Source organism: Dipteris shenzhenensis, unplaced genomic scaffold, assembly GCF_047967505.1.
Source record: "Dipteris shenzhenensis isolate YYH24624 ecotype China unplaced genomic scaffold, Dip_SZ_1.0 scaf0048, whole genome shotgun sequence".
Lineage (NCBI taxonomy): Eukaryota > Viridiplantae > Streptophyta > Polypodiopsida > Gleicheniales > Dipteridaceae > Dipteris > Dipteris shenzhenensis.
Window position 1 is genome coordinate 15,521 of NW_028239355.1, and position 20,734 is coordinate 36,254.

The window sequence follows — 20,734 nt, forward strand, 5'->3', positions numbered from 1 at the left end:
AGCCATCCCACGAATGAAGCGATTGGCAGGTGAACGGAGCGAGGTGCTTGAACGGCCTGTATTTGCACGGCTTGCATACCAAAGGCGAACGGACTTCGATGTGGACGTGCCTGTGAAGAAAACGATTGCTGCGTACATGTTTGACTTGCTTTCATTTGCCGTCGAACTTCTCTCGCGGCTTGGGCCTCCGGCGAACGGTGGAGATGCACTACAGAACGTCTGTCGCTCACTTCAAAGCGCAAATTTGGATCTTGTCGATAATGAAGTGCTGCTGCATGCCCGAAGTTTGCTGCAAAAGGCGGGCCTGGCACTCGCATCGTCGCGTTTGTCTTTGTCGGACACGTTTAGCTCAGGTGACACCTCGACGACCCTTTCGAATGAATCAACGCCTTCTTTCGTCAATTCCTTGTCACCTTCAATTCCGAACGCCGAGAGTTGGGCTACAGAGGCATTCGCAAATACGAGCGAGGCTGTTACGCCTGGCGAAACGGAGACTGCCGATAATCTATACGCGTTGCTCTGGGGATCTCTACCATCGCTGGACGATGAAAATGTTCATATTCGTAAGGATGGCCAGGGATACGAGCAGGAAAGCGAGCAGAGATGGTATTGAATTCGCGATTAGAACGACAAAGAGTAGAGTCTTGGTACACAAGCTAATAGGTGATGGTATACCCGCGCCCACCTTGTATGGGATCTTTGACGATGGCGTTCGTTACGTTCAGGCAATCACCAGCGATAAATGCGCCTACGTCTTTGCGGGAGATGGTCCACGCACTTTTGACAGGTTCCGAAGATGCTCGAATTGCACCTTTAGGCTCTCCGTTTGTCAGCAAGGAGGGACGTACAATGATGAGACGCGACTTGTCCAAAGCCGTAGCGGGCTGCGCGTTTGGGCGTTCGTTGAAATCTTCAGACTGAATGGCATACTGTTCGTGCAAGTAGCGTTCCATATTTTCCTTGTCAAGATGAGGATATTTCAAAAAGTTGCCGTACAGTGGCTTGAGAAGCGCAGGCAAGGCATCGTGTGCCGACTTTCCAATGGCGTTGGACGATACGACTGTCAAGCGTGGCGCAATGAGATCGGGCTGACGAGGAGCAACGACTTCTTGCAACGCTTCAACGACGTTACGAATAGCGTCTGAGCAGATGTTCTCGATGCCTTTGGGGAATTGAGGCGGGCTGAAGGGCTTGTACCAGACAATCACGAATGATGTTGAGCCGATCGATGAAACAACATCGGACAGTGGGCCATCGCGTGTTGCTTGATCAAAGAATGCTCGAACGCTTTCACGCTTCAGTGCGTCTCCTTTGATGGCTGTGATGGTTATCGACTCCTCGTTCGACTTGTCATTGTTCATTACCTTTGCGACATCAAAGCCGCCCTGAGTCAAAGCGTTGCGAAGCTTGTCTTCATTGCGGACCAGCGTGTAAACGTGAATGCGTTCTGCGTTGTTTGGTCGACTAAGCAAGACCTTCAGAGCTTCCAAGGCGCAACCTTGCGTTGCACCAAGCATAGCAATGCGACGTACAGTGGAAGTCGAAGACATTGTGTAAAGATTTCGAAGTGCGAAGTGACTAGAATGGATGTGTAGATGGAGATAGTCCGTACAAGGCGAGGCTATTTTGATGAGGAGCGGCTACTGATCACAGTCTGATCAGATTCAGTCTTTATATATCTTTCGTTGTCTCTAGGACGTCCACTTAACACCATCATATTTTTCGATATGGCGGAGACTTTCCAACGCATGTCACACATCTGTCACAAGACCCGTACAGGTGCGGAGACTTTTTAACAGCAGCACTGCAGCCCAGCGTGTTTTTAAATTCGCGTCCGCTCCGCGTAGCGCAAAGCCAGGTGCGGAGAATTCTGCCTTTTGTTTTAAGTACTTTAAGCAGAAAGAAATCGACGGACACATACTTTACATGTTGTTAATAAAGCGGAGACTTTTTTCAAAAGCTAGCGCGGCGCTGCGATGCGCTACCGAGTTAAAACAAGTCGGCATGACACAGTAGCCTCTAAACGCTCAGCGCAGCGTCATCTTCGGATTGTTGTGTCCGCCACATTCAAAGCTGTTCGGATTCGGGGGTGTACTCACTCGTACTGACGCCCGCCGTTGGATCCAACTCTTTGGTTGACCAGCATATAGAACGATCAGAGCTTTGATTCTGTTGAACCAGGATTTCAGACACGTGCTGCTATGTGCATTTTTCGTCTTTGCCGTTTACATAATCATGTCTTGTCCGCACACCGCGTCTGACCGCTCTTTTTACCCTTTGCTCTTAGCATTGCTGCAGCAGCTCTTGGTGAAAGAGAAAAGGCTCTCAAGGAGTCCTTAGCGGATCTGCAAGTACATGCAGGGAATACTGCATACGCACATGTATAATCTCCTCGGGTGTGTGGAGCACTACTGATATCGTGATCTGAAAAGTATGGATTGGACTTTGACGCGAAATAACACTGACAAGCTGCCGACTGTCTGTACCCACTTTTAAGCTGTTCCAAATCCCGCTTCATCGTGCGCACGTTCTCGTCGATCTTTAATTGCCAAGCGATAACTGCTCTCACGCTTACGAGCAAGGCCATTCAAGAAGCCACTGACACAGACGGCAATGCAATTGACGCTATTTGCAAAATTCGGTTTCGCTTCTCGAACTGTGGTCGCTGGTGCTGGTGCTGGTGCTGGTGCTGGTGCTGGTACTGCTGAAACGTTCTCCACTAGAATGCATGGGAAGACTTTAGGGTGTAAGCTCGGTTCATTAGCCAAATGACGACAGATGTCTAGATAGGATCGCAGAGGTTCTTCTTGTTTGGAAGCTTCGTCGGGTTTGCCCGGTGAATACTTCAAGGCGATATAAACCAGCACTCCATCAGATAGCCGAGCAGGGCACATTCTTCTCAAACCTTCATCATCATTTTGAGTTTCGAAACTTATCATCCTTCCTCACTTCAGTCAAAATGCAGGTCTTCAAAGCATCATTCATCCTTACCATTGCTCTGGCTGCTTTGTCAGTTCAAGCCGCTATCTTGGAGCCTCGTCAAGCCTCATCGTCAGGAAGTGTGACCACAACGACCGCCGCATCTACCGCTGTCTCAACAGCCAGCGGCGGTGGCGGTGGTGTAGGCGCAAGCTTAGCACCCAGTGATGTCGCAACAACCATCAACGGAACGGCAACAAGCACGCAACCAACCGGAACGCTCGCCTCATCAACCCGAACAATCACATCTGGTTCAAGCAGCAGCACTTCTTCGGCACGTGCAACGTCGACTTCAGGAACGAACGGCGCGTCTGCTTTGCCTCTTCAGGGAACGAACGGTGGTGTTGCCGCTTTGCTTGCCGGTGCATTGTTGGCAGTAGTCGGTCTGTGAATCGGCCCGATACATACCTTTGCACTTTAAAATCCACTTTCATTTCGATTGCCGGAAATCAATGACATGATTAGAACTTTGTCAAATGTATGGACGAGTAAACAGCAAGAAAGTAGAACATCTCTGGTTCTGTGCCTAAGTTTGAGAATGGTATAAATATGTGAAAGTGGTTCCTTTGCGGTCACTGTGGCGCGCAAAGATTTGTCTGATCACTTGTAGTATGCACGAAGACTTCCATCGACCCAGAGCCAGCGAACTGGAATGCCTGCGTTCATCAGTCGACGATTTGCATCCTCCAACGGGCTTTCGAGCTGTTTACGCAAAGGCTTGTTGCCCACGGCGCGCTGCGAGACCAAAAGGTAGCCGATGATGCCGACAAAGAAGATCATGCATGTCCAAAGAGCAATTTTGTTGTTGTCGCTCTTCTTTTTCAGCGCTTTGACCTCGTCAACGGTGCGAATAAAGTCTGCTTGCGTTAAACCGCGGCTTGCCAGCTCCTTTGGTACAACACTTGGCGTGTAATCTTTGATGTTTGGCAACGTAATGTATTGCATGTAAGACATTCGAATCGCATCGCTGGCGATGGCATTGTCTGCAACGATGTTCGCCGTAGCAGCTGCCGCTACTGGAGCAGCTGGAATGACAGGTTGAGGCTGTTGCTGTGGTGCAGCAGGCATGCTCTTTTCCTGCGGATAGGCAGGAGGCTGTTGCTGCTGCTGTTGATTTAATTGCGGTACCACAGAGACGGGCTGAGCAGGACCTGACTGCTTAAAGTCTTGAGAACCTTGTAAAGGCACTTGCTGAGGTGCTACGGCAGCCATTGTATTGGATGAAGATTCGTTTTGAAGATACGCTTGAATGTGTCGAAGAGATCGTTGTTGAGAGTAGATGGAAGAGCGCACTCATAATGATTGAGTAGAGCTTGGGATCCTAAATAGTATTTGTTTGGGCCGACAGCAAGGGCCCGTTCACCTGCTGCCTCTTTGTCCAACCGTGAGTACCCTTTCGTGTCACTTCAGAACTTGAATGAGCGGTGCTTGTCTACTCTTTTGACAGGTCCAGGCCTTGCAGAAAGTGTCGCAAAGCGGGTAGTGTGCATCAAGTGAGAGCCTTCCTCGTTTTTTCCTCTCTTGTGCTGTGTGCATGGCGAGACAGTGACACAACCTTGATGCAGCTCAACAGCGATCTCATTTCATTGAGAATCACGATAGGCTCGTACATTGAAAGCGGAGTGTGTTCCTTTAGAGTCATTTCTTTTGTCGTCCAAAGCACGCACAAGGTTCCGACATGAGTCAAGGTGATCTGTTCACGGGCACAGTGCATAAGATCTGCAGGAGCAGGCACACAGAGCACAGTAGATCACTAAAATTGAAACTCAATCGACGACAAAAACACTGCAACGAAGTTGGCGCTGGTTACATTGATTTTCCTAAAGGACGTACATAAATTCCGCATGTCACAATTGCTTCCGAACGCCAAGTTGCTCCCGTTCCTGTAGCCACTGGTGATGTGACACGTCGTGGACCGGGTGATATTCTTCCGACAAGACTCGTCTATCGAGCTAATGACCCATGTGAAGCCAGTTGAAGTTTAACCGAAAGCCTGAGATTAATCGACTCATCCCCTCAGTTCAACTTAAAACGCCACTAAACGCCTCGGAGTCTCTACTAGACATGCGGCGGCCAAATGTCAAATGGACGCAAGAGTACAGACTACGACAGTGCACATGTTTGGTGTTTTCCACTTGCGCTGCGCCGCGGCGCAGCGCTAGATAGCGAGGTCCAAATCAATTTCGCACATTACACACGTCAAGACTGTTAATGTGACGTTAGCAGATCAAGAGAGACGCGCTTTAGAAGTGGGAATCGTGTTCTTGTAAGGCAGGAGTGCAGTGTGTTCTGCGTTTAGCCAACTCTTGCTGTCTTGTACTAGGCTTCCGTGTGATGCACGAAAACATTGCGGAGCTCCGTGCGACAATCGCCTGTCATGCAATGCGTGTCTTGAATTGTACAATCCGATAGCAAGGTCGTGTGTTCGCCTCGTGGAAAGTCGGAACAGGCATATTTGAAGAGAGCCTTGACAAGTGGAATGAACGAATTCGTCACGTGGCACGTCAAGCTTTCGACTCGATGATCGTACTTCTGGATCACCTGAGGCTGCTTGGAAAGCCTGTACTTACTAGGATTCTAGATAATATGACGACCTGAACTCGTAGGATTTTAATTCGAAACTTCATTCTACAATACATATCTGACGATCTCAACAAACCAAACGACGGTGTTTGAAGTGTTAAAGCATTTCAATATGCTTAAAGCATATTAATAGCCCGCCCAAAGTGCTCAAAAGGAAGAGTCTGCTCCCAATTACGTGGTCATTTTTGCTGCTCGTTTTTTTTCAAACCTTAAAGAACAACTACTAGCATGCCCAGGAGCGACGAGCAGACTACTAAGGCTAGCGACAAAGCGGACGTATTATGAACCGTCAAGGCAATTGCACCGTCACTCTTGCTACTTGAAGCTGACGAGGAAGTCGACTGCGCTGCCTCTGACGAGCTTGTTCCCTCGTAACATTTCCCTCCGATCACAATTCCTGATGTACAACAAAGGCCGTTCACGAGTATCCCTCCTTGTGGACAGGCTGAACCGGTTGCGCTTGTGACTGGGATGGTTGAGTGGGAGCTTGTGTATGATGCAGCTGATTGAAGAGCGGACGAGAGTCTGCTTGACAAAGCCGGATCCAAGCTTCCAATTGAGAATGCACCAGCGACGGCGCTGCTGCTGGCTTGTCGTTTCTCGACATTTGCCAATGGCGTTTCGAGCGCACTTCCGTGAACGCTAACGTTGAGGAAAAGGGCGAATAGAAGACAAGCAAGGCTGCCTTTCATAGCTGCAGTGAAAAAAAGCAATAGACCTATGAGCCTGATGGTCATACGTCAGGCAGATAGACTTAAATTAGTCATTTGTATTTCGGAGATCTGCCATTATATCTCATACCCCACACCCCAATTGTAATTGAGCTGCCCGGCGGCATTCGAGGGATGTAAAATCTTGCAGCTCGCACGTGCCATCTCGGATCTATCCCAGCGCCGACGTATACCGAAATGGCACTTTTTGGACACCTGGGCGCAATCATATTCGTGTTCTCACGCTCAAATGCGTATTAGAGTGTGTTGTTGTAGCCTGGGCAATCTACCGAAATGCATTCAGTTCGAGTTTTGCCATAAATCCATGGCGTGCAATGGTAGCGTAAAATGTCTCCGTTCCAAGTCAACGGGCTTCTTTAACGTACAGTGCATCACTTTCTATGTGAAGCGCACATCAGGCATTGAGGCCCGCTATGCGCCTCTTGATATCAAGGCATTGAGGTATGCCAACCGATCAATGGCAATAATATGACGGTCTCTACATTGCACTACAGCGATTTATAAAGAAGGTTCCCTCGCCAAGATGTTGCATTCGTAACCACACAACCTACCTCTCAGCATAGACGCCTGCAAACATGGCTCCCAAACGCAACAAGTACGTCTTTTTGCACGATGCAATGGTCGCCCTCCACCAGGGCTTGAAGCGTGGAATGGACAACATCGTTGCTAAACTTGCGGAAGACAAGCAAATAGTCGAATCTGGTCAGCCCAGCAAGTTGGAGCAAGATCTGAGTACTTGGCTCGCCTACGTCGGTGCCTGGTCTCATTGCTTGCATCATCATCATGATACCGAAGAAACGCACATGTTCCCGCCCTTCAGAGAGCGAGGTGTCAACATGGACGAAGAAGCTGAAGCCCATAAGGTCATTCATGACGCTCTTGACAAACTGGAGGACAAGCTGAAGATTTGGCAAAAGGATCATTCAATGTACGATGGTAATGACTTGTTGCGTCTGCTTGTGGACATTCGAGATCCTCTCGTTGCACATCTGAATGACGAAGTCAGCAAGCTCACAGCCGAGAGACTATCACCGCACATCACTGAGGACGAATTGACAAAAGTGATGCGAACGTGCGACGATTATGCTCGTAATACAGGCTGGACAAGCGATGTTCCTTTCTTCTTCCATCATCTTACCACAAAGGAGGTCAATGAAGCATTCTGGGGCCTTATTCCGGCTGTAGCGTGGTATGGCGTTCTGCCCGTCATGAACGTCTTGAACTATCGCATCTGGAAGTATGCTCCTTATGGTCTGTATTAGAGTGGGCCAGATTATGGCGTAAATGATGATGTAAATTACGTGAAGCGCATAGATTCGTACACTAATAATGACTTCCTTCAACATGCTTGTCCGCTTTTGTAGCTTCGAGCCAAGACACTCGGTCCTTTGTGTATTGCTCGACGTGTGGACGTAAAAGTTTCTCTTGTAGGTTGAAATCGTCAATTGTTCCGATGCGCATAATTTTGACACCGGGAAACTTTTCGCCAACACGCCATAGCAGCGTTCCGCAATTCGAACAGAACGAGTTTGTCATCTTTTTACCCGATCCGATGGTCTCTGATTGACCAAACTCCTTGAGAAGCTCCTTGCCTCGAACGAACTTGACGTATTCGTCCTTTACGATGAAGTTTGACGCAAACATACTCGCAGTGATTTTGTGACAGTCCGTGCAATGGCATACAAATGATTCAACAAAGCCAGGCTTCTGTGTCGCAAAGGCTACTTGCACCTTTCCGCAAAAGCATGTCGCTGTCGCCTCTGATTCGTTCGAATAGCCATCCTTTGCCAAGCCGGCAAGCGGAAATGTAAGCCTTGCTCTTGTCCGAGTCTTTGACACTTGACATGTTTGACGGTGTGGAGGTTTGCGTATGTCGGGAGATCGCGTTCAGTCGAGCGATTGGTGCTCCTAAAGACATTCCGGACGAAAGGCGAGAGAAACCAAAGCAGATGCGGGTTTTATATACTCTTCATTGCTTCCTTCATTCCGATGTCTGGTAGGTGTTTCTTCTGTGCTTCTTCTGCTGCGCTTTCCGTCTTCGGCTTTTCCCTGTCATGCTCGCGCACAGGTCAACGCCAAATCGGATAGTCCGAGTGTCGTGTGCCACACTATGTACTGTACATGATACATAAATGCAAGGAGAGGCGCTGCGCTGCGCGCAGGGTGCGTCAAGATTGGTCCCTTTAGGCTGGCACATTTTCCAGCTTTACGGTACATGAATTTAAAGTTTCGACCAGTGGCGCCCCACTTCATGAGGAACCCTTCCGTACACTGAAACAAGTCTTATGGCATTGAAAGTTCGGAGAAAAAAAAAAATCAGGCTACAAGTGGTAACGATATTGTTAGTTTCTACTTTCAAGCCTTTTGACTTGCTTCATCGGCGGCCATGTTCTTAAAGCGTGTTGGGATGTACGCATCCTTAGCCATCTTGATCGCTTTCTGGGTGCACGCGTGTATGTCTTCTTTCGGCAAATCGAGTACGGCATTCGCTGTGCCATGATTCTTTTCGACGTTACCCGGAGCGTCTTCGAAGAACATACGTGAGTAGAGCGCACGAGCAAAGCCGCTGCGCTCGCCTTTCTGCAAAAGTGCCATGCCTTCTTGGAATGCTTCTTGTGGATCTTTGTTTGTGATTTCCCAATCAGCGTCCGTGGTTCCGAGAACTTTATGGATCTCATCGAGCATTTCGCGTTGATTCAATGTAAAGCTGCTAACACGAACGCAATCATTTGTCCACTTGCTGATTGTCAAAGTGCTATCTTGAGCGTCCTTCGGGTATTCTGGGAGGGCCAGCACGCGAGCAACAGCCAAAGCGGTTTGCTCCCACGTTGACGTGCTCAAAGCGACCTTGCCGTTGTTGTAGAAGTTTGCCTTTCGCTGTACAGCATCGATTCCGTACATGTCCAGACCGCCGCTAAGACTATACTCGTACCAAAATCCACACGGAAAAGCGATCCACTTTTGTCCAACTGACTGCAGGTGCTTACGAGCTGCAATTTGCTGCGGTCCGACAAGGTATTTATCTGCATCTTTCTCAGATACATCATAGCCCCATTGATTGGGCACAACCCAGTCCACCTTTGCCTGAGCGGCAGCATCGATGAGTTTAGCCTGTTGGTCTTGGGGTGCTTGAACAGCCATTGTGATGATCAAGACTTGCTGACCTTGCAAGGCTTCGACGATGCTTGCAGAGTTGTCATAGTCGATGTATTTGGCTTCAACGCCGTTTGGAATGACGCTGTTGCTGCCTGAACGCGTCAGAGCGGTCACTTTGAATTGCTTGTTCTTCAGCAGCTCATTCACAATGAATGTGCCCATCTGACCGCCAGCCTGTCAGTGAAAGGGGAAGAGTCGAAGCGCATAGAGTCAGCTATTGTTCTCGGAGTCTTTTGATCCTGCTCTTGCTGACGCTGCAGAGCGCCGTTGTTGACCAGCGCAGCATGATTAGCGATTGCACTTACCCCTACAATGGCGACATTCTTGATCATGTTGCTTGCGCCAGAAGCTGCGTAACGTGCAGCGGTGGTAGCCGACATATTTGCGAAATGTTTTCGATGAAGGAAGTTATTGCTTGATGTGATAATCGACAGGCCGAAGTGATCGACGTGTGATACCAAAGACGAATTGAGTCCATCGCAGTCCTTGTCTTTATATACCCTTTGAATCCTGTCATTCATCACACAAAGCCACCAGAAGATTCTAAGCTCAGCAATTGGACGGAAATACCAGTATATCCGTTGTTGTTCAACTCATCAACATGTTAATTTAGGAAAAGGCTCAACACAACGGGACGTGCGTCGCAAGATTGTAGTGGGCGAAGCGCAATCCTGTGGGGTGGAGCAAATAAAAGATGCTGAGCTAGTTCCTGACCGACTATCGGCGTTAAAGTATACTATACTAGCATGCAGAACAACGCGAGGCAACATTCCTCTCTACTCCAAAGCCGCGGCAAAGCGCGGGGGCGGCGTTGGGCGGTATCACAAAGTCCGCCGAAGAAGGATAGCACGCGCAGCGCAGCGCATCAAGCGATGATGCAGGCGAAGACATGCTCCGGAGTACAGTCGAATGTACCTCAACGTCATTTGCGGCCTTGCCATAGACTTAATTTATCTGCCATAATACAGTCGATTGTGAGGATAGTATACAATGGAGCCTATGATCTGGTTGGTCAGAAAGAGAACGATTCAGTATGAACAACATCGTCTGCTATACCTGCCCGTTTTAATGCGTGCTGAGCGGTCTTTGCAAACGTTGGTGCAGCACAAATAACAGCTGTGTGAACATCTTCCAAAGTCTTTGCGCACTTGGGGCTCTGCAGGTAGAGTGAAGGTTGCCGTATCTGCTTGTGTTGAACCAAGCGCGGTGTTCATCGACGTCTCTGACAAGCGCTTTCCTTTGAAACAGGTCGTCTCAACAACGATGTCGCCTGGCAACGTTGCCCAGAGATCATGGTCAATGGAGAAGTCATCACTTGAGTCATCGCCGGCTGTTGGACGAGCAGAGACAAGAAGGAATAGGCGCACTCGTATGGGGCCAAGTCTTGTTCCACGAAGCCCTTGAGCTTTTGAAAGCGTATTGTGGATGATGCGTTGAACAGCTTGAGCTTCGTCCGATCGCGTCGCAACAATAGCCAAAATGTTGGCTTCTACCGGCTCAATGCGTTCAAGAATTGAGCTCAGATGTGGCAGCATGGGTGTCAGACCAATACCGGATAAGACATAGACGAGATTGAGTGCTCTGCCTGAAGGCTTTTCCGGCAAGGACGAGGAGCCGTCTATGCCCAAGATGCCCATTTTTGGTCGCCACGAAGACGGAACTTCCAAGCCATCCTCCAACGCTTCTTGAAGCATCTTCCCTTGGACGAAATAAGGTCGGTGTGACACCGCCCCGATCTTTTCGACGTAATGTCAACTCGAAACGCCATCCATTGTCTGTGGCTGTTGAATAGGTTACCGTCCAGCTTCTTGTGCCGTCGTCATTTAAGTCTTTCTCGCCGCCTTTGAATTGCGCCATATGTGAGTACATGTGAATTCGCGTATCAGGAGATCCTCACAGTCGATTAATACATGTTGACCCGCTCGAAAACGCCTGCTAAGGTTGAGGGCTTCTGACCCTTTCACATCGAACGTGAAGGTCGCCAATGAATCCGTCCAGAACTTGACGTTCACCATTGATGCATTAGGACGAGCACCGTCACTAGCGCTAATCTTGCTCTGCTCGCTCTTTAGCAGTCGCACAGGTGGATTATAAGGCGACCATCCCACGCCGCCATGTTCGGCATCTGCAACGTACAATGGCAAGGAGTTTTGATTCCATGTCCACTCTTCCACCCACATCTTGACGGCACCGCGAACACCTCGCATGAGCTCTTGTGCTTCCTCGTTTGCTAGAACTTGAGTTGAGCAAGTCATGTGTGCGATGCTGCTCGCACAGCCGCTCTTGTTACTCCAAAACGGAATCGCAATTCCTGCGACAGGATCGTTCATCATGTTGCCGAAAGACATCATCAGTCGATTGCCGCTCCAATCCGGCAGCACAATGCATCTTCGGTCCTTCTCGCTATCCCAGTACGTACGTAAAAACCCAGGTGGGCCACCGCGATGATTGTTTCCAAGACGGGCAGGATCATACGATGAACTACCGGCACGATGGCAAGTGGACAAATAGAGCAGGTCCGCTTTGTCAATGAGCGAAAGAAGTTCATGCGGCAAATCCTCTCCAGCCCTTAGACTCTGTATGCAAATGCTTTTATCCTTTTGATCTGTAAAACGTTCGACGGGGACCAGAACGCGCGTATTGATATATTTGGGACAATTGCCAAACGTGTTTGTAGCTTGCACGTCAAACACAAAAGTGTCATCACCGTCAACATCCACAGGCACTCGCTCAATGCCGACAATCACACCTTCCATCTTGTTCCTGCGGCGGTTGTGGAGCATCACTCCGACTGCAGCCACTTGAAAGGACATGTCGGAGAAAGGATCCTGTGTCGTGCTGACGAGACGTTGATGTAAACGAAGGAGGCATTCCCTCAAAGGGACACCATGCTTGACGCAAGCAGTAATTCGAATCCGATTTTCTGGTCCACTCGGCTGCATGAATCCGATCCTCCCATCATTACACACGAGAGACGTCCACGGCCTGCCCTGAGCATCCAAAGTCGTCATGCTCAAGAAGGGTAGTTGACTTAAAAATAGCATCATCCAATCGGGCGCTCCCTCTTGATAGCCTTGCCAGCCGCCCCAAACATCATCTTCGAATCCTCGAGCTTGTTGCGCTGCAATCTCTCCAGGATGCCATGATGTAGGCACAGGCATCTCGTCCTATGTCGTGGAGGAAAGTAGAAGTGAAAGTGTCGACGTCTCTACTCTTTTTTTGTGGGGTGCTTTAATCCGATGTCGCCATCGTTATGTCCGTATAGAAGAGGGTTTTGCATTTGCTTAAGCTCAGCGCACTATTCAACGTATCTGACTGGAGAAAAGTAGAGCGCGAGGAGAGTCGAGAATTTGTACTTCGTATGGTGCTCTTCTCAATGCAAGACTGTGATGATATTTGGAAAGCTCACACGATGTTCAGACTGGGACTGAGCGGGAGACGGCAGCTATTGACTGACGTCCACTGGCACAAAGCAAAAATAGCTCGAGAGGTGAGGGGATGAAGGAGGCGTGCGAGCGGAAGCAAGGCTAAACTCAGCTTGAGAGATCTATGATTATTGTCTTTCTAGAAAGTTGATTCGCATTTCGATCATGGAAAGCACAGGCAAAGCAATACAGTGTGGCTAGCATTGTACAAGTGACTGATGGAAAGCTCCGGGATGTGACAGACGACGCGTGATACTAGTCTGGCCAAAAGACGTTACTTTGACACGGCTTGAGATTTATCAGCCGCATTCGTCGGAATCCATTGATAGCTGACAGCATCTTTGTATGACCAAGGAAGGTCATTTTCAGCGACCCATGCGAAGAAAATCCAGCCTGCACCTTGCTCGTAAGCCTTTGTCTGTGTCGCAAAGAATTGTTGATTGGCTTGGGCACTTAATGCTGGCGTGTTGAATTGTCCGCAATCAGTACAGCTGATACCGAGCGAGAATTCTCCCGTGACAATCTGTCGTTTCAAGGTTGTGGTTGCCGAAGCAATTTCCTGGCCATCTTGTCGAGCAAGAGCAAGGTGCTGGCTGAAGTTTAGGTTCGTTCTGTCATCATCGAATACATGATAGCGATGAGTGTCGAGCGTGAATGCTGTGCTAGCTAGTCCGCCTCCTGGAGCTACGGCTGGAGACCAATTGGACAACGGCTGAATAAAGCAGTCGTGAAGCATCACCTGTGGCTTATAAACTGCTTTTGGTGATATAGCAGCATTGATGGCGCGTGCTGCCGAGGCAAAGATCCCGGTCATGTAGTCTGCACCCAGAACGGAGCACAAAGGTTCGTTCAACACCTGAACGTACTTGACGACGCCCTTGTACGTTGCATCATTGACGTAAATCTGTACCATGCGGGTCAAGGCGGAATTCAAACGAGCAGCGTTCATCGGTCCGTTAGTCGAGCGGAAGTTGATTGGGCCTTGTATACCACTCGACTCAAAACCGTTCTGCGAAATTTGGCGCAGTGTGCATGTCAAGAATCACGTCCAAGCCGTACTTTTGTGCCCAGAGAAGATGCTGTGAAATGTACGGCAATTCTGCGCCTACAGCGTACGGCTCGCTAGATGATCCATTGAAGGTCCAATGACCGACCGGAATACGTACCGTGTTAAGACCGAGGGATTTCATCTGTTTGTAGTCGCTTTCAACAATCCATGATGACCAGTGCTGCTTCAGCACTGATAGAGCCTGAGTTTTCGATGAGAAGGATTTCATGAAAGTCCATTGATCGACCGCTTGTTCTTTTGCTCCGCTCACTTGCATGGCCTGCTGCATAAGTGAAGGCTTCATCCATGGCTCAATGACGAACAATCCGCCAATGTTGACACCACGAATTTTGTCATACGTGCGTCGCGTTCTTACTGCATATGACGCCGAAGACGACTGGGTAATGATTGTGAGGAAGCATGTTACCAATGCCAACAGGCCTAAAAGGCCTGAACGAGGCATCAATGAGGAGGGATAGGGGAAGGGCGATGCTAGCCCTCACCAACAGACATGGACGTTGTTGAAGCTGTTTTATACTCTGACAGCGACAGAGACGATGGTGTAGAAGAAACGCATTCTCAGACGGTACCATACTTTTTCGCGTCACACAAATTGAATTGTGGGAGCCTAGATTCCTTCTCACCGCCTTTCGCTCTCCGCCGGTTTGACGCAGTGCTAGCCATCGTTCAAAGCGTCGAAATAATAGATGCTGAATCTTGACGGGAAAGAATCACAAGTGTGGCTTTCTGGGAACGCTCTAGAGAAACGTCAAGTGCAGCAGTACAGGGTTGATACGCCGTTGCCCGCCGGCTTTGGATTATAATGACAGCGCTGCGCGTTCCAATTAAAGCCCTTTATTGAATTGAGGCACCGTCTACTCTACGCGCAGCGTTCACGAAAGGCACAAAAGCCGTGCACCGGACAGAACTGACTGGAGACAGGCTCATGAGCCTTGCTTTGCGCGCGCGTGTCCTTGACAACACGTATCTATGAAACACGCTCGACCGCATCCGAACAGTATTTTTACGCATGTGTGGAACTAGCATCTGTTGCAGCGCAGCGCATCTGTCTAGTCGAATAAGGTCCGCCGACCGGCTTTTGGCCAGATTGAGGCAGACAGTCATGGAGCAAACGTTTTACAAAGAGAACGAGAAACGAGGATGGAAAAGGCAGAATGCACGTGACGACAATCGACTTCCGCTTGACGACATGAGACACTGATGAAGTGAGATGGTGACGGGAGCATATGACACAGCTCTTTGCTTATGCATTTGGTATAGGTATGAGACATTATGGCGATACTGGGACGCAGGTAACTAGGTCGAACAAGACATTGTGTAGTGCTTTTGACGTCGACACAACGACAATACTTCTATTGCGGTCAGCAGGCGACCACCATGAAGATTCATAAGGCTAGACGGTAAAGACAGTGACAGGCCCTATTTACCCTTGGCACACGCACATTTCGCTGAAAGTGAACAATTTCCTTTGAATTGCAATGACAGTCTAAACACGGTAGAGTGAGTGAATGAAAGGTGACAAAGAAAAGTGCAATGCTGAGGTGTAGAAAAGTCTGCAATTGACTTTCTGCGGGCGATCATGGGGAAGAGGGGGTATACAGTACAATGACAAACAAAGATTCAAATCGATGACTTGCAAGACAGAGGTCAAGTGTCCTTTTGATAGGGTGTGCTGGTGTCGTGACGTAATGATGTGATGTGTGACGGTGTGGTGATGTGGTGATAAGGTATAGTTGCTATGCAAATGACGATGCGGTTGAATGAGGAGTGAGTGATCTCGATCATGCTTGACTTTGCTCTTCCATCTGTTCTCTAAGTAGAGCCAACCTTCTGAGCTCTGCGTCAATGATCCAGATACGTTCAGCAGCCAAGTGACTCTTTGTGGTGTGGTCCCAATCAGGGTCGATGGTTTTGCCGAGCTGTGCAAGCCTTGTAGCATGCGCATAGATACTTGGCAAAATCGTTGGCTTCATCTGAGATGCGTATGACAGAATAGCAGCGCGCTTCTTGGACCAAGACGATTCGCTCATATGGATGAGCTGTGCTTTGGCGCCATGCGGAAGAACGCCACGAGCTAGACCTTCGACGTGGTCGTTGGTCTGCGCATCGGCATACGGCAAATCCTCGTAGAAGATAAGACGTTCGTGCAGAGGCTCTTCTCCGCCGATCAGCTGGTCCTTGAAGATGGATTGAAGGGATTGTGACATGGCTTTTTGGGCGGACACGATCTTGGCATCAAGTTCATCCAAGATCGACAGAACGGCAACACGTACCATCCAGTGATCGACATGGCAGCCGACACCCAATGGCAAGTGAATCTTGGCTCCCGATCGAATGGCCATCCAAACGATCGGTTCGAGAGCGCGACGAACATCCTCGTAGATGTAATGATCGACATGGTTGATCTTTGCGCCTGCCTTGCCTTGATGGCAAGCTCGGCCAAGTCGGGCCTTCGTGAGGGCTCGTCGCGAGCGCTGGAATCGGGAAAGCCAAGCTGTAGAAGATCACATCCAATTGATCGTGCGAAAGCTTCGTCTTCGTCGGTGCGAAGGAGCGTGGTAGCCTCGACGTTGTGTTTGAGGCGTTCGCCAATTTCACCGTTCGCACATCTTGATTTGCTGAAAATTGTCACAATAAGGGCGTTCTGTGAATCGAAGAATGCACTGTTGCGGCGTGATGAAAAGTTTGACGATGCTGATGACATGGTTGGTGAAGGTGAGACCGCCGGAGAACCGATGAGCGTTGCATCGTCGCTGAACCGTGAGCAAGATGAAAGAGCCGGCGATGGCATGGCTGCTTCGAAGCCTGACGTGTGGCTGCTTGAGCTACTTCGTCGTGAATCTTCACCGTCGTGATGGCAGCAGCGTGGCGGCGGTCGTGACGCCGTTCCGAAGGCACTGTACGCAATATCATCAGGATGGGGCGAAAAGAAAATCCGTTGTAATGGCGCGACGGAAGCTGTCGAATTGTCAAAAGCTACATCGCAGATTGATTTGGACATCGCCTTCAGACGGAGTGGTGAGGTCTTCTGTGGTGCCGAAAGCTTTGATGTTGACCACAATGTCGTTTGAGGTGCCGTTGACGGTGCTGCCGACATGTTGAGCTAAGTCGTGTCAACAAGAGAAAGGAGAAGAGAAGAAGAAGAGAGAAATAAAGTAGCGTCCAGGGAGTTGGAGGTCGGAGGCCGTGACCGATGATAGCGATGGATGGTATAAGTAAGAAAAAGCCGTTTAGCAATGTCAAAGCAATTGGAAATGGGGATAAATGTCGGAAGGGAATCTTGCTGCTGCCAAGATGAGCGTATCTTAGAAGTCAGACATCGAGAGCGCAGACAGGCGGAATGCTCATATCAAGCGAGGCGGCGAAGGTCGTGACTGCAGGATCGTATGCTTCTATGCGCACATCAGGTACCACTTTTGCAGATCTCCTTCATAGTCTGATCGAAGAAAGGGGGGCGAGCGATCTTTTTGCGCGGTGCCCGCCATAAGACGGTTTTACAGGTTAATTACCCTTGCCGACACCGGGATCGTGCCGACTAGCGTAGTGCGCTTCGCACGATTTCATCGTGGGCAGATTCGTGCAAGATCTTTTGTTTAAGCAGCGACAAGTCGCCCTCCGTGTCTAAGTGCCGGTCCGCTGCATCGAATGTTCATAATTCGTGATTTGAGGTCTTGGCAAGACAAATGCATGCAGCTCGGACTCTGATTGTTTGTTTGTTGCGTTTAGTTGCAATCGACGTGTGACCGACAGCTCAAATGCTGCGACTATGGGAGAAAGGGAGGGGTGTGTCAAAGGTGCCGTAGAGCTTCATTTGGGATGTCAGTTGTGCATATCGGCAGTACGGCAATGGGCTAAGAAGAATTTCACAAACGATCATGGTCTAAAACATCGCCGCAATGCCCATGGCAAGTTTTGCAAGTGAAACACCCTTCGATCCAAAAAGACAAAGCAACGTGCAAGAGAGAAGGACAGGCCTCAGAGCTGACAGCGAATTTGAGAAAAGAGCATTGGAGGATCTGCAGGCGACAGTAGAGTGGTAAGGCGCGCACGCTAAGAGGCCGCGATCATACAAACAAACAAAAGCAAATGGCTTACCGTACAAAGGTATTGAAAGAGTAGGGCGTTCGACCTGTGGCCAATTGCCAATCTTTAGTGCCCTTTTAGCAGCATGCGCGCGGGAAGGCTTAAATGGAAAACACGAAACTCTTCAGGAAACTTATATTGCCTCCTCTGATGCAATCGGGACGTGAATGAATTTTTTTACTCACTATGTGCCTGGACTCTGTCTCATTTCTACATAAATGAAACCGGAGTACGATGGATGACCAAAGTGGCACTATGCTAACGCAAAAATGTAATCTAGAGATCGACAGTTCGCATACACTCCTGAACGGCCATTCTCAGGTCGTTCAGTTCTTTGCAGAAACAATTAGCGTGACGCAAGCCTCCCATTCGCTTTCCCGACGATGCTTTTTCGGCAAAATCACAGAGCTTTGCATTTAAAGCACCTGCATCCACGGGCCGCGCTAAATTGCTTCACCAATGGCTCATGACGTTAAGAGCTATTATTGAAGGTAGCTCGATGCGCACGCCAGTTTGCGATGCAATCATGCTGTGAATGAGCAATTGTTGTTCAACGGCTTTCAGGTAGAGATTCAAAGGCAGGCGCACCTCTGCGCATGTAGCCATATGGCATTAAGAAAAGATGCAAATCCGTGTATTACACGATCAAATGAAAATTGTGATGAGCAGACCAGCGGAGCTTTAGCGTAATAAATGGGGCATCCTTTCAGGGTATGCATGGAAGCTAAACAGGCTTTGCATAGCATAAAGAAAGCTGCTATCTTGAGTCATGCGCCATGTATGTATGCCAAGCTTGTTTAAGCGTACATACAATGATAGCCCAAGTCAAAAAGGAAATTCACCGTTCCAAAGGCCCCAATCCCCTTTTTGCGGAGCATAGTGTCGATGAGGAGGCTAGCCGTTTGTGCTCTCGAATCTGTCTCATCGACGATCGAGCGCTATTTCGCAGAAGTAATCTTATGCCCACTGTCTGGGCACACTGCTCACATGTGCCGCGCGCAGCACTTCCCTGCAGCACTAGCCCAGTAGATCTGAAATTAAGCATCAATCATCCTCAACTCTAGACTGTTTTACTGCCGTTCCCGTTCTAATGCACAAAATGGGCTAAAAGTAGGGTTAACGTTGATTGCTCGGGCGTAGATGCAGTGTGTGTGACGGGACCGCAACTGCTTGTCAGGCTTTCTTTCCTTTTTCGTTGCCGTGTCAGTAACTTTACTATACATACACAATTTACTCGCGTTAATCGATTCATCCAAAAACTGCGAAAAAGTTTCCTTTGATGTTTCTTTATTCGGAGTCCCGCGCTCTCAAAGACTCTTTTGGTGCCGGTCAACTGTGCTCTGAGACAAATTTCATCATCATGCGAGCAACACACCTCACAGATCAACTGGTTCAGGCAAGCGCAACGACTCATGTTTCTGACCTTGTGACAGGCGGACATTGGTTTGGACTGTGATCTAGATCACACCTCTTGGCATTCAAAGCAGTCTTTGTTCGTAAATAATTCGGAATCTAAGAATTTGTAGCAGGTCAAAGGGGAGCTTCTGTATGTGCAAATGTGTATATCACACTATCTCATCCACCGCTATCTTTCTCCAACTTTCACCACCGTTACGAGCATCTGGACATACCTACATTGGCTAACGACACCATCGCCGGCGTCGATTGTTCAAACTCGCAATCATGGTAGCTTCTCATCATGTAGATTTCCTCATCCTTGGCGCAGGACCGACTGGTCTGGGCGCAGCCCGCAAGCTTGAAGCTTTGCGACAGGATTGGCTCATGCTCGATGCGTGTGATCGTCCTGGAGGCATGGCTGTAACAGAGCGTGATAGCGAAGGCTTCCTGTGGGATCTTGGCGGTCACGTCATCCATTCCCACTATGATGACTTCAACGATGCCATCAACTGTCACAACGATTGGGTTCATCCAACGCGTGGTGGATGGGTGCGTATCGAAAGCGCTTGGTGTCCCACTCCTATTCAGAGGCATCTGGGTAATCTGGAAAAGGGTCAACAAATTGTCGATGAAATCAATGTTATTCAACAGCAGGCTAGTGGCCCATCGACGGTCGTCAAGCCGAACAATCTCGGCGAATACTACAAGGCAAACTTTGGCAAAACGCTCGACGGCATGTTTTTTTCACCCTTTAACTTCAAACAATGGGCATGGCCACTGACCGGGCTTAACCACACCTGGACTAGTTTGCGTGCAGGATCAAAGGAAGCCAACGTGCCAGCTCCCGCACCCAACTTGAACAGGAGCGACAAGCCCGCTGATACAAGCAAATTTCCGTATCCCAGACTCGGAACTGGATCGCTGTGGGCAAGCGTGGCCAACAGTTTGCCCCAGAGACGTCAGAAATACGGCGCCACAGTCGTTGCCATCGACTTGGATGCGCGTACCGTAAAGCTTTCGTCGGGCGAAGTCATTACTTATGGCTACTGCATTTCCTCTTTACCTCTCAATCGCTCGATTGAATTAGCAAATGCAGAGCGTGAATCTCAAGACGTTCCGTTGTCGTTGGTTCCGCAACTGAAGCACTCGTCCACGACCGTGATCGGCTTGGGCTTTGAGGGACCTCTTCCTGCGTGCTTGGAAGGCAAGACTTGGGTATTTGGCGCGGATGCTGACGTCTCGTTCCACCGTGCAACCATCCTAACAAACTTCAGCAGCTCGTTATCCGGCACAGACGCATCCAAGCAACA

The 20,734-nt window shown here is 49.2% G+C and overlaps 7 protein-coding genes across 7 annotated transcripts; 2 read left to right on the forward strand and 5 right to left on the reverse strand.

Annotated features, from left to right (window-relative positions):
- Positions 1-656: 656 nt before the first annotated feature.
- On the reverse strand, positions 657-1,550 carry LOC147879314 (reductase pytE-like). Its single transcript, XM_087372235.1, has one exon. It carries the CDS (start codon positions 1,548-1,550, stop codon positions 657-659), a length of 894 nt encoding a protein of 297 aa, XP_087228361.1.
- A 5,318-nt stretch (positions 1,551-6,868) lies between these two features.
- On the forward strand, positions 6,869-7,555 carry LOC147879315 (uncharacterized). The gene has a single exon (XM_087372236.1). It carries the CDS (start codon positions 6,869-6,871, stop codon positions 7,553-7,555), a length of 687 nt encoding a protein of 228 aa, XP_087228362.1.
- Positions 7,556-7,616: 61 nt separating this feature from the next.
- LOC147879316 (uncharacterized) lies at positions 7,617-7,937 on the reverse strand. Its single transcript, XM_087372237.1, has one exon. It carries the CDS (start codon positions 7,935-7,937, stop codon positions 7,617-7,619), a length of 321 nt encoding a protein of 106 aa, XP_087228363.1.
- A 3,335-nt stretch (positions 7,938-11,272) lies between these two features.
- On the reverse strand, positions 11,273-12,610 carry LOC147879317 (uncharacterized). The gene has a single exon (XM_087372238.1). It carries the CDS (start codon positions 12,608-12,610, stop codon positions 11,273-11,275), a length of 1,338 nt encoding a protein of 445 aa, XP_087228364.1.
- Positions 12,611-13,148: 538 nt separating this feature from the next.
- On the reverse strand, positions 13,149-13,823 carry LOC147879318 (glucan endo-1,6-beta-glucosidase exg1-like). Its single transcript, XM_087372239.1, has one exon. It carries the CDS (start codon positions 13,821-13,823, stop codon positions 13,149-13,151), a length of 675 nt encoding a protein of 224 aa, XP_087228365.1.
- Positions 13,824-13,872: 49 nt separating this feature from the next.
- On the reverse strand, positions 13,873-14,385 carry LOC147879319 (glucan 1,3-beta-glucosidase-like). Its single transcript, XM_087372240.1, has one exon. The coding sequence runs from the start codon at positions 14,383-14,385 to the stop codon at positions 13,873-13,875; it is 513 nt and encodes a 170-aa protein (XP_087228366.1).
- A 5,324-nt stretch (positions 14,386-19,709) lies between these two features.
- On the forward strand, positions 19,710-20,639 carry LOC147879320 (UDP-galactopyranose mutase-like; the record flags this gene model as incomplete). The annotated part of the gene is made up of 1 exon (XM_087372241.1): positions 19,710-20,639. A coding segment is annotated over exon 1 (930 nt), but the record flags the coding sequence as incomplete, so codon positions are not given.
- Between the last annotated feature and the right edge of the window lie 95 nt (positions 20,640-20,734).